Here is a 12,667-nt window from a genome sequence, read left to right as displayed (position 1 = left end):
TTCGGCACCGTTCTCAGCAACTTGGACTGTCGTATGGAACAACTTGGTCAATTTTACGGAAGGATCTTCATTTAAAAGCATACAAAATACAGCTCGTATAAGAACTAAAGCCAAATGACCTTCCTGCACGTCACCGTTTTGCTGATTGGGCTCTTGAAAAGATTGAAGAAGATCCGCTGTTTTCGAGCAAAATTTTGTTCAGCGATGAGGCGCATTTCTGGCTCAATGGTTAAGTCAATAAGCAAAATTGCCGTATTTGGGATGAAGAGCAACCAGAACAGGTTCAAGAGCTACCTTTACACCCAGAGAAAACAACGGTTTGGTGTGGTTTATGGGCTGGTGGAATCATCGGTCCATATTTTTTCAAAAATGATGATGGCCGCAACGTAACTGTGAATGGTGCTCGCTACCGTACCATGATATCGGACTTTTTGCTACCTGAAATTGAATCTAATGATCTCTACGACATTTGGTTTCAACAAGACGGAGCCACTTGCCATACAGCTCGTGAAACAATGACTTTATTGAGAAGTCATTTCGGAGAGCAGCTGATTTCACGTTTAGGACCTGTGAGTTGGCCACCAAGATCTTGTGATATCACACCTTTGGACTTTTTTCTTTGGGGATTCGTGAAGTCCAAGGTCTATGCTGATAAACCAGCTACGATTGAAGCTCTGGAAGCCAACATTACGCGTGTTATTCACGACATACCAGTCGAAATGCTCGAACGAGTGATTGAAAATTGGACCTTCAGAATGGACCACCTTAAGCGTAGTTGCGGCCAACATTTGAATGAAGTCATATTCAAAAAGTAAATGTCAAAGAATGTCCTTTCAAATGATAAATAAAGGTTTTGAACATAATTTACATTTTTGTTTTTTTTTTAACTATTGAAAAAAGCACCTCATGATTGATCACCCGTTATAAATACAACGAATATTCAAATTGATTGGACACTCTTTAGTATTTTTGTGTAGAACCATTCATGACATTTATTTTTTAAGGATCATCCCTTTGAAATGTTGACCGCAACTCCGTAAACACCAATTTTGAATGACTCGCTAAAGGGCTTCGGTCAGTATTTGGTATCTCAAATCTGGTTTATCCACAAAGCATTTGGACTTTACATACCCCCACAAATAAAAGCCCTAAGGTGTGATATCACATGACTTTGGTGGCCAATCCACCGGTCCGAGTCGAGAGATAAATTGCTCAAAGAAACGACGACGTATTAAATCCATTGTTCCATGGGTAGCGCCGTTCGGCAAGTAGCGTCGTCCGTCCGAGAATTCAGCTTTGCCAAACTTAGTCATTGAAAATCCGAATCACTATTTGGTGTGGTTTTCGAGCTGGAGGATTCATCGGACCGCACTTCTTCGAAAATTATGGCGGTAATGCTATTATAAAATCGTTATCGTGACATGATAACACATAACTTAGGCAAATGTTGATTCAACAAGATGGTGCTACTTCCCACAGAACCCATAAATCAATGGCCCAATTTTAAATGAAGTACCCAGGATGAATTATCTCAGAAAACAACGAGGTCAAACGGCCGCCGGATCTTGCGATTTGTCACGATATTGTTGCTTTCTCTGGGGCTATGCAATAAAGCCAAGACGATTTCAAAGGGAAAGAACGAAATCATACACATTATAAATTATATGCAGGTTAAAAGATAAAAAAATGTGGATATACATACTCTACGTTGTCGGGCGACACGACTTCGTGGTGAGTTTAAGAATTTATTTGAAGAAAAGTATTGTTTCGAATGCCTGGATACTTAGAGAATATATTGGTACAAATGGAGTACAAAGTAAAATTATTTTAATTTTTTCCAATACTCCTCCAATGCAACTGATATACTGATTGAAGAATTTAGAATACCAAAGAAAAAAAAAGCAAATACGAAATGAAAATGAAAATGAAAAAAAGAACTATCATTGGAAAGGAAAATTAAGATCTAGAAAATGGACAAATTTTGCATAAAATTATACAAAGCAAAACTTGATTTTGAAAATTGTTTACCAACAACATTTTTAACAGAAACACTCTCAGGTGTTTTTTTCTTGGAAAATTCACTATATGACTAACAACTTTATGAAATATCGGAATGAACCTAGAATATTTCACTTCAGATATATGAAAACCACAAATCTCATTCATCAAAATTTTTAAAAATGTAAAAAATTAAAAAAAATTGATTTCCTTATTTCAAATGAATTATTACACCGTGGCACAAAAATCGACTTTTTTTGTTATCCAGGATAACTGTCATATGAACGTAACACAATATAAATTTTATTACGGGGTCGAGGTGTTCTAGAGCTCGAACAAAAAATGAAAAACGATATTTAAATTTTTTAGGCTTTCTATTTAACTTCTTTTACATACAAAAATGGAATTTTTTTTTTTTAATTTTAATAATTTTAAAAATGGCGCTGAAGTTGACCCACCCGAAAAATTGGACTTAGACGATGTTGTCCATTTCGGCTCTTCTATTTATCTGAAACACAAAAACCAAAAAAATGTATTAATCAGTATGACTGTAGCTATGTCCCTATATACTAGAATAAAAAAAAATGTTTGACAAAATGGCGCGGTTTTGACTTTGACACTCTAAATATCGGGTTTTTCAGTCTTTTAATCAAAAAATATGAAATAATTGTAATAATAATATGATTCTAGTACGGGTGATAGCAATTGGTGTTATGAACAACACATTAAAATTTCAGACGATTCGGTTGAATATTTTTTTTTTTTTGTTTTGCCAACACCAGGCCGAAAAAAGTCTTTTCAAGATAAATGAGTTTAAAGATTGAGGTACAGGACCGCGCGGACCGTTCTTTACCTAGTTAATAGCCTGTAGAAGCTATAATATTGGGAGTTTCCGCATGAAAATTACACAGTATCTTCTTAAGATAATATACTTTCGAAATATCGAAAAACAAAAAAATGATTTTTGAAATTTCTAGGACACCGGGCCCCCTTAAGCGCCTTCGATTCGCCACTCCTCTATACGCTATGTGTGGTCTCTGCTCGCTTTGCGAAAAATTAGGAGAAAGCAGCAACAAAGTTATCGAGCAAGAGTAGTGAGTATGATTATGCCTCATAAAACTGGTATAACTCACTATTTTCAATGCTGCCAACTCTCTTTTCTGATATTAGGCAAGTTTCATTGGAATGCTTTGCGAATTTTCTTTAGATGCTCTCGTCATGTTCACGCATATTGCAATAGTTAGTTTTTAGTCTACAGACAACAACAACATTCTGAAGAAAGAGAACACAAAGGGGTGTTCGCAGAGCACGAGCATCACAAGTAACGAGTTGAAGCGATAAAAGTAGTCTTGTATGAAGTTAAAGCAAAAGTTATAAAAAATTCCATATACTTTCTTTCACATGTGGAACGTTGAGATATTTTTCTGTTACACTTAGTAAAACAAAGCAAGAAAAATTAACTTAAAGTACTTTAAAAATTACATTAATGAGAAAATAAAAAACGTGCATATGAAATTTTCCCAGGACCAATTTTATATTCACACAATGTTATAAATGGGGCGTTCCATGAAAGTAGTACCAGTTGGTCCTTTAATTTTCTTTATACTTTGGAATTTTGTTGTGTTTGTGACTCTTTGGAAGCATGCCTAAGGGTTTTGCAAAATTTCAATTATTTTGCAAGTTATTGTTTATTGAATTTTTATGCTAAATTTTTTTCGATAATTTTTATCTTGAAATATATTAGTGATACAAAAAAAAGTTGTTTATAAAAATTATAGGGAAAAAGTTGAATTTTCATAATATATTTTTTAAAAAATAAAAAAAATTATTTTTAGCTAATTTGTTTAAACAATAATTTTTTATTGTTGGTTTTTTACTCGAAGTACACTGTGGAATTAAAAAAAAAAATTTTTTATCAAAGTTTGAACCCTTCTTAAAAGATACTGCAAATTATAGAGATGGGTTTTTTTTTGTTATCGAGAAATTAATTTTTGAATTTTACACTGCATGACTCGGCCTAGTAGCCGCGCGCGGCAGCTCCCGCAGCATGCTTTATTCTTTACCAATACAGTATAAAGAACACAGTTTTACATCATATTTTTTTTTAATATTATTTCAACTTACTAAATTAACATTTTTTATTAAATAAATACCGTTTTCCACACCACCCTGGAGGTACAGTACGTCAAGTGCGTTTTAAAAAAAAAAAATGTAAAAAAAAGTAGGCCTAATCCACCATTCCCTTTCTCTATATTATAAAATAGAATAATACATAACATAAGTTGTATACATTTTTTCAATATAATCAAAAAAAATTTTTGTGTTCTATTTAGAATTTTAGAATTGATAAGAATTATTATGAAATATTAAATACGGAAGATAAACTATCATTGAAGTTAGACATTTTTTTACATTTCATTTTTTCATTTTCAACCGGAATAAAAGAATGAAAACCACGTGTGCCACTGATTGTTTTGCATGTTAAAAATCGTTCACTTAAGAACTTTTTTATATCTTCAAGAGCTTCATTGGAACAAAAGTCAAATGTAATTGAATCAAATTTGTTTTTAACTATGTTAAAAAATGCTCCAGGAGTTGCTATTGGTACAGTATCAGGTCTTCGTAGACTTTCTCGCCTAACGTACCTTTTTATTGTACCACCAATTCCATCACAAGCATTTTTTCCATGAGACGTTGCAAAAAAGTGCCATTCTGCTTCTATATTAAAATCTTGAAAATGATAGACTAAATTGATAAAATTTTTTCTGTTTTTATACTGTGATGCTGCACCATCAGAGAAATAATAATTTTTTTTTATTTTGTCTGATCCATAATTCTCTTTAATAAAAGAAATTAATCTTGATTGAAAAAGATAAACGGCTTCAGTACTATGCTCAGTACTTTCTGAAATTAAAACAAAACTTTCAAATTTCAAACTATTATTATGATCTCGCTCAGGTCGATAAATCACAAAAGGATGAATAGTTGTTTGGCTGTTATTCCAATGGTGACTCTGTATTGCATTTTGTATTAAAAATGTAAAATTTTCAGAAAAATCCCCAATTACAATTAATTCCCCTTCTTTCAAATTTGTTTTTAGATTTTTTAAAAAATTACTTTGTTCTTTAGCTACAAAATTATGCAGTAAAAGGATATCAGCTTCTTTGCTCATTTTTTTGAGGAATATTTTCGCCTCCTCCGTAATTGTTTCTAGAGAAGAACGATCGGTGTTAGTCCACAGTTGATAAGTTTTATTAATAATATTTCTCTTTTTGAGAGCTTCTTCTATTTCAGTAGCAATTTCATGAAAGCATTGTTTCATATAACATTCATTTTTAGGCTTACCACAAATCATGCATTCTATTATTTCTTCATAAGTAGTTACAGATATATCTTCAAAAATACTTTTTAAACCGTTTAACATTAATTTAAAATTCTATTAATAAAAATTAACAGTAATATTAATAAAAAATGTTAATTTAGTAAGTTGAAATAATATTAAAAAAAAATATGATGTAAAACTGTGTTCTTTATACTGTATTGGTAAAGAATAAAGCATGCTGCGGGAGCTGCCGCGCGCGGCTACTAGGCCGAGTCATGCAGTGTAAAATTCAAAAATTAATTTCTCGAGAACAAAAAAAAACCCATCTCTATAATTTGCAGTATCTTTTAAGAAGGGTTCAAACTTTGATAAAAATTTTTTTTTACAAAATTCCACAGTGTACTTTGAGTAAAAAACTAACAATAAAAAATTATTGTTTAAACAAATTAGCTAAAAATTATTTTTTTTATTTTTTAAAAAATATATTATGAAAATTCAACTTTTTCCCTATAATTTTTATAAACAACTTTTTTTTGTATCACTAATATATTTCAAGATAAAAATTATCGAAAAAAATTTAGCATAAAAATTCAATAAACAATAACTTGCAAAATAATTGAAATTTTGCAAAACCCTTAGGCATGCTTCCAAAGAGTCACAAACACAACAAAATTCCAAAGTATAAAGAAAATTGAAGGACCAACTGGTACTACTTTCATGGAACGCCCCAAATACATAATTATTATACATTTTCGAAATTTTGTATCGAAAAATACAAAATAAAGAAGTAATTTTTTTAAATGTCTCTAATCGTTACTGCTGTATTTCAAATCACTTTCGTGTATCAGCCCAAGATGAAGCCATCACGTCTCGTGAATTGTACTGCAAGCAGCCTCCGGCAACATTTTGACATTAAATCTTAAGAAAAACAGCACGCAATATTTTCCTAAATGCTATTTTTTCTCTCGTTATGAATTTTGTCGCCCCTCAAAATTTACCGCCCTACCATCTAAACCCCCAAAGCCCCTAGTGTGAATCCGGCACTGATTATTGGGCAGTTGTTGGTTCGTGGTTTTATATTTATGTGCATAAATCAAGTTCATTTTTGATTGTTTGTAACTACACATTTGGCATACGAAAATAAATAAGAATTAATGTGTATGTATGTGGTTGCATGCATGCATGTATGTGTACATTTCATTTAAAAATAACTGAGAAAGATGCACGGTTGTCCAAATATATGTATGTACATATGAATGTGCAATTATCAATATGGTTTGGAGCACCGGCTGGCACAACTGCCAATGCAAAAGCAAAACAAAACATGAGTAAGTTTAGCAGGGTTGTCTTAAAATCGTACGCTTATAACGAAAAACGAATTACAAAGCAACCCAAATTTAAATGCTGAATTAGGTTAGGTTAGGTTTTTATGGCCAACTGTTTGGAATAGCCAACTCGCTTAGCCATGTAGTAAGTCATTTGTAAGACGAGAACCTAAGTGTTTATTCATCATGAAACCATTTAGACTCACTTACGAAGCGTAGGATAGGATAGTTCCATTTTTTGGGCGAGATGAAATTTTGAACTCATTGAAAAAAAAAACAAATAAAATAATAAAACAAAAAATATAGCTCGTAAATGAAAAAGCTATGGTAAGTTTATGCTAAAAAAAACTAATAGAAAAAAGTCAAAACACATTTGCCGAACTGCCAAATAACAAACCACCAAAGTAACGAAATTGGTCTGATTAGATACCATTCACATGTTTTCGTATCGATAATTTTTGCTACCTAACATAAAATTCTGCAATACAAAATTTGTTATCGTTCTGACAACAGACATTGGAGTAGCTTTCAAAATATTAGTTGATGATTTTGTAAGAGGACTTTTAGATAAGTTGATAAGCAGAAAAGTTGGAATAATATCAAAAAAGTTAAAAAGTTGGAAGAATAAGAAAAGTCTAAAGGCTGTCAGGTTATGGGCTGAAAACTACATATTTTTGTTAATAATTTTACAGAGTCCGGCACTCGAAGTGTAACTCAGACCGCTGTGGCGTGTGCTGCCTCCTGGTGGCCAATCGATGACTCAAATTCTGGTATGAACGGTCGGTTAAATAAACCCTGTCGTTTTGGAATGTTCGGAGATTTACGGCTTTCGGCCAAGCGAAGCAGCTCCTTCGCTGTCTCAAGTCTGACTTGTTGCTGCTTTGGTATGAGATCATGCGCCTTTTGGACGTTGTAGGGCTTGACTTTGAGATCCTTTTTTAGTATGGGCGGATGCTACGGGCAAATATTTTTAGTTCTTTCGCCATTTGATTGGCACTTCATCGGGGACTTCGCTCAAGCCGCTTCTTCACTTTTTCAACCATTTCACGTGTCGTTGCAGTCTTTTGAGGACCACCTGCATGACGTTTCGCGATGCTGCCACTATCATTGTAACGAGTAATGGTGCGATAAACAAAAACTTTATTTACTTTAAGGTGCTTAAGCTCACGAACAATCGCTGCTTGTGATTTTCCAGCCAAATATAATGCAATCACACTATTACGTTTGAAATCCCTTACTGATTTTCTTTTCTCGCGTTTACTCTCGGCAAAATGCTTCCGCGCGCTTGTAAACAATACTCTGGACTGCCATTTAGCTAACTAACAGACAGGTGATACCCGTGCATCAGCTGCGCGAGCGGTCTGAAGTTGATTACACTGTACCGTGCCTGTAAGTAGGGTGGCTGTCACAGTTAGACCTATCGTAGATCCATTGTGATACCACTGGAATTTACACTATGGGTTCCTTTTTAAACCATCCAGTAGCTTTGAGCATAGATGCGCTATGTTCGATACATCATTTAAAAATTCCATACCAAGAGTGCGTTCTGGCTAAGCCTTCACTCCATAGAAGTTGTCTGACTGTTTCCTCTTCTTCTGTGTTAAGACAGCTTCTACAGAAATCGTAATATAAGAGTCCTAAGTTTGTGGCGTGGTTGCCTATTAAACAATGACCCCCATCATGTTTCTTATAACTTCCCTGTTAAATCTTAACAAGCTCTTTGATCGACCGCTGATCCATTTCGGCCATGTCTCTCTGCCTAGTTCGCACCCAAATAAGGGGTATTTTGTAATATTTGGATACGTCATTTGGAAGTTTAGAACATTATATAACTGTTTTTGACCGTTTTAGATCGAGTTATTTTAATCTAAGAGCTGATTTGGCAGCTGTTTGCTTACCGAATCGCTCTATTGGTCATGGGTTGAGCATAATATTTAGTGCCTCTGTGGGTGTAGTCCTAAGGGCCCCGCAGATGCACAGGCTGGTCATTCTTTGTACGTAGTTACCATTACGTAGTTATTTCAATATACTTATACATATGTTTTCCCTTAACTCCTAGTGGAACATAGGGTATCAAACCTCAAGACATATGCAAATATCTAAAAAGCATTAACGTTCCCGAGCCAACAGAGAAATCTTTGGACTAGCCTGCCAAAAGAATAATGGGAACTCATCGGAAGTGTTAACGGTTATCATTTAATAATTAAATGGTCAAATAAAGGTGGATCCAGCGACTGGTAATTTAAAAAACATGTTTCTCAGTACTATGTACTGGAAATTGTGGGACTTGATTATAGATTTGCATGCGTTGGCTTTGCTTGTTTCGACAAAAAGAGTGATGGCGGTAATATTTTTGAAGCTTCAAACGTGGGAAAAAGGTTTAAACAAAATTTATTTAAAAATTTTAATGTTGCCGAATTAAAAAAAATTGGAAAAGACAAAATAAACCCTGCCCACATGTTTTGATTAGAGATGAAGATTTTGCTCCCAAACGATATTTATTGATGATTTATGATACAATTCATGCTAACAATCCTAGACGTGGCTTGTAGATTATTTCAATGTTTGAATAAAAAAATAAATAATTGGCGCGTAAAAATTTTACGCAAATATGGATTTTGCATCCGGATTTTTTTATAAGTCATTATTTATGAATAAAAAATGATAAAACTAAATGTTTAATTTATTAAATTATTTAATTTGTTTTCCAATATTGTTACCTAGTTTACTTTTTACTTATATATTTATAGCCCTTGTGGACTTAATCAAAAAATATTTTTACTTTTAACTTAGCCATTTCCAGTTGGATTTTAGAAAGAGTCAATTGGATTTTAGAGTAGTCGACTGAATTTTCGAAAGCGTAAACTGGCCCTTAGAAAATGTAAAGTGAGTTTTCGAGTGTTTGTGTTTTTTTTTTAATTTACATTATTTTTCAAGTTTTCTACATTTAACTCACTACACATCAACAGAACTACCATAACTGCCGGGAAAAACACTGAATACACCAAAACGATAAAAATGCGGGAAACTGAAAAACCTACCACCTTAAATTCGCGCTGCGTCTGTGGGCACTATTCCGTTACACGCAATGAAAACCATTTTTAGGGAATATTCCGCCGCGGAAAATTCATATCGAGATCGAGTAATTCACGTCGGTGTGTAAATAACTTAATTCAGAAGGTTTGCCGCCGTGTGAGCTGGTCACATACCGTTGCTCACATGAAAAGCAAAAATTTTTCAAATCAGTTCAAAAGCGTTACCTGCAATTTCAGTTGATTTTTTTTGCTAGTGCAATTTCATTCCGAGAACGAAAGGTTGTCAAATGAAGTGAAATTATAAGTTTTTCCTATAACTCTGGGCGCATCTACGAAGTAGACTCTAGACTAGAAAAAAACGACAGGAAAATAAATTTGAGGAAGCAATAACGACCTCATTGCCAGTTTTTCAAGCAGTCGGTCTAGTTTTTGATGACTTAATCCAATATAAACAGCGTTATTCCAGAAATAGCATCTCGATGTTGTTCCTGGGCTTGTCCAACGTTGCTTTGTTATTAGCGTAGGACAAAGACTCAAGTTAGCCTCAGAGCAAATAATCGAGGGGCTTAAGTCACATGACTGTAGCGGTCACTTGATGTATCTTCGCCGTGATATGACCTAGACATGTAATGTCTTTTCTTTCACAATTCCAACCGTCATGTCGCTTGTGTAGTTAGCACGTAGCACCGTCTAATTTTTCCATAGTTCGGAAATATGGAACTATCTGGATACGTAAAGTCGACTGAACAATGCTCTATAGACAGAACCATTAACGGTAAGAATATCTTCGTCCTCATTTCAAAAGAAATAAGGTTCGAAGACGCTGTCATAACATAAGCCGCGCCAAACAGTCAATCTTTGTGGATGCATTGATGTTTGGTTAAGCACTGGGACTCGAGAAGATAATTTTTGGTCAAAATCCGAATCTCTTGCCAGCATTCCCATCGTCAGATTAGTGAACTCACTACATTGTTCATGATCGTCCAGCTACAATCCTTGCATTAATACAAACTTAAATGGGTACAGGTTCCAAATCCAACAGTAAAATAAGCGACGTTAGATCAATTAAAAAATGTTTTCGGGTTAAAGTTGCCCAATACAAATAGTCAGTTCTTTAATATAATATAAAATATGTACATAAGTAAAAATACATATTAAATATATAAACTTGAAGGGCAACAGACCAAATTTTTACCGACCATTCCACGTACAGAAGAGCAGTCGACGCCTTTGCAGAATTCAAAGTCCAGTGGTTGTACAGAACCTTCAGTGGTTGTTGTTGGTATTGTTGTGCGCGTGTCAACTCCAATATCGCCAACAATCGGTGCCAAGGGTGTGGTTGAAGGCAAAGGTGGTGGCGATGGCGCAGGAAAACAGATCGTTTTCTCAATAGTCACAATACGTTCTGGATGAGTCGGATTGGTTTCATTAAATAACCAGGGCATACAAATGATGCCAGTAGTTGGCGGCGTATCTGGCGGTGCAGCAGTGGCCGTTGGCAGTTCAAATGTAGAATTTTCCATTGAAAATTTCTGAGCGCTTAAACTTGGAAGACCTTTGTAGATGGGTTCGTGAGTCGATTGAGAGTCAGCGTCAAGGTGCAGTGTGTTGTTCAAAGGTGCCAAAGATACTGGAAAATCTGTGGGCCAGTAAGAAGTCTCATTTGTGGTGTTGTTTTTGTAAAAATCATTTAGATTTGTATTATTTTCTGAAGTGACTTGTGAACTTGTCGAGCCATTGTAGGGGTTTTCTGGCTCCTGCCGATGATAATGATAGTGGTGATTGTGATTGTGGTATCCACGTGAAAAACTTCGACCAATCAGGTAACCATTTATAAAATCGGATGTATCTAGAATATGAAAATATAATAAATGAGAATTAAATATTACTATTTTTATTTTTAATATTACCAGCTGCGCTACTGCTCTGTCTCGGCGGCTGTGCATAGTAAACCGCATTGGCTGGCATACTAGAGGTTTGGGTAACGTAGACATGGCCTGGTGGCAATTCATAGCCACCCCATCTGTGAGAATAGGCACCTGAATTGTGATGTCCTGCACTTGAGCCGAATGCACTGCCAATATTTGTGTGAGAGGGAGTGTAACTATGGTGAAATGTGCGCGGTGCATCTACATGCGCGTGACTGTCGTGACTACTGTAACCGCCATGACTGTTGGCGGAGTGCGTGTTATGACTACTGTGGTCACTGCTGTGACTGCTTTGATGACTGCTGTGACTTTTGTGGCGCCTTCGGTGTGATCTATGTTTTGCCGCTTTTTGATCAAAACTATGCCCTGAAATCATTGATTTTGTATAGGATGTATGTACTGGGGAGCCACTAACGACTTTGCGGCGCGAGCTGCTCCCCCCTGATGAACTGTGCTTCTTGTGAGTGCGACTATAAAAGGTGGAACCGAGTGAACCACCACGTCCACGCCCCCCACGCCCTTCTGCAACCAGCACAATGGCGGTAAGTGTAAAAATTATAAGAAGATAAATCAATTTGAGCGACATTCCAATTGACTTCCTATGCCCGAATGTGTGTAGTAATGACTGAACTTCTATGTATACTTGTATAACCAAAAACGATGCTGTCTATTTTCCGATGCTTCGAACCTAATAAGGCGGCGTTTAAAACTTGACTGCATCCAAGACTCACTAAATCAGCATACAAATTGAGACTAGCGACTAAAGAAGTTAAGCTACAGTCGGGTAGTATGAAATTATTAAAAAAATTAAATGAAAATTATTAAAGAATTAAAGCTATAATTAGAATAATGTTTACAATTTTAAGTACCAATTCAATCAGAAACCAATTGCAATTATAAAAAAAAACTATTACAATTACATTAAAATAACAATACCATCACAATTACCAATACAATTACAATTAAAAACACGTTACAATTGCAAGTATAATTACAATTAAAACTATAATGCAATCACAATCAATATTGCAGTTGTAACTACAATTACTATAGCAATTA

General features: G+C 34.8%; 1 protein-coding gene across 1 annotated transcript; it reads right to left on the bottom strand.

Annotated features, from left to right (window-relative positions):
* Nucleotides 1-10,763: 10,763 nt before the first annotated feature.
* LOC129248386 (serum factor response D) lies at nucleotides 10,764-12,333 on the bottom strand. The gene is made up of 2 exons (XM_054887916.1): nucleotides 11,591-12,333; nucleotides 10,764-11,529 (listed from the first exon to the last, which is right to left on the bottom strand). The coding sequence occupies exons 1-2, from the start codon at nucleotides 12,192-12,194 to the stop codon at nucleotides 10,835-10,837; spliced, it is 1,299 nt and encodes a 432-aa protein (XP_054743891.1). The 5' UTR covers nucleotides 12,195-12,333; the 3' UTR covers nucleotides 10,764-10,834.
* Between the last annotated feature and the right edge of the window lie 334 nt (nucleotides 12,334-12,667).

The sequence above is a fragment of the Anastrepha obliqua genome, chromosome 5, assembly GCF_027943255.1.
Source record: "Anastrepha obliqua isolate idAnaObli1 chromosome 5, idAnaObli1_1.0, whole genome shotgun sequence".
In the NCBI taxonomy this organism is placed as follows: Eukaryota; Metazoa; Arthropoda; class Insecta; order Diptera; family Tephritidae; genus Anastrepha; species Anastrepha obliqua.
Note: the sequence above shows the minus strand (reverse complement) of the source record. Positions and strands in the feature narration are given on the sequence as shown.

Excerpts from the sequence above, each read along its gene's own strand:
- LOC129248386 (XM_054887916.1), bottom strand. The coding sequence starts at position 12,194 with ATGTCGCTCAAATTGATTTATCTTCTTATAATTTTTACACTTACCGCC. Across the intron at positions 11,530-11,590 it reads ACAGAGCAGTAGCGCAGCTG|ATACATCCGATTTTATAAAT; the intron begins GTAATATTAAAA and ends TTCATATTCTAG.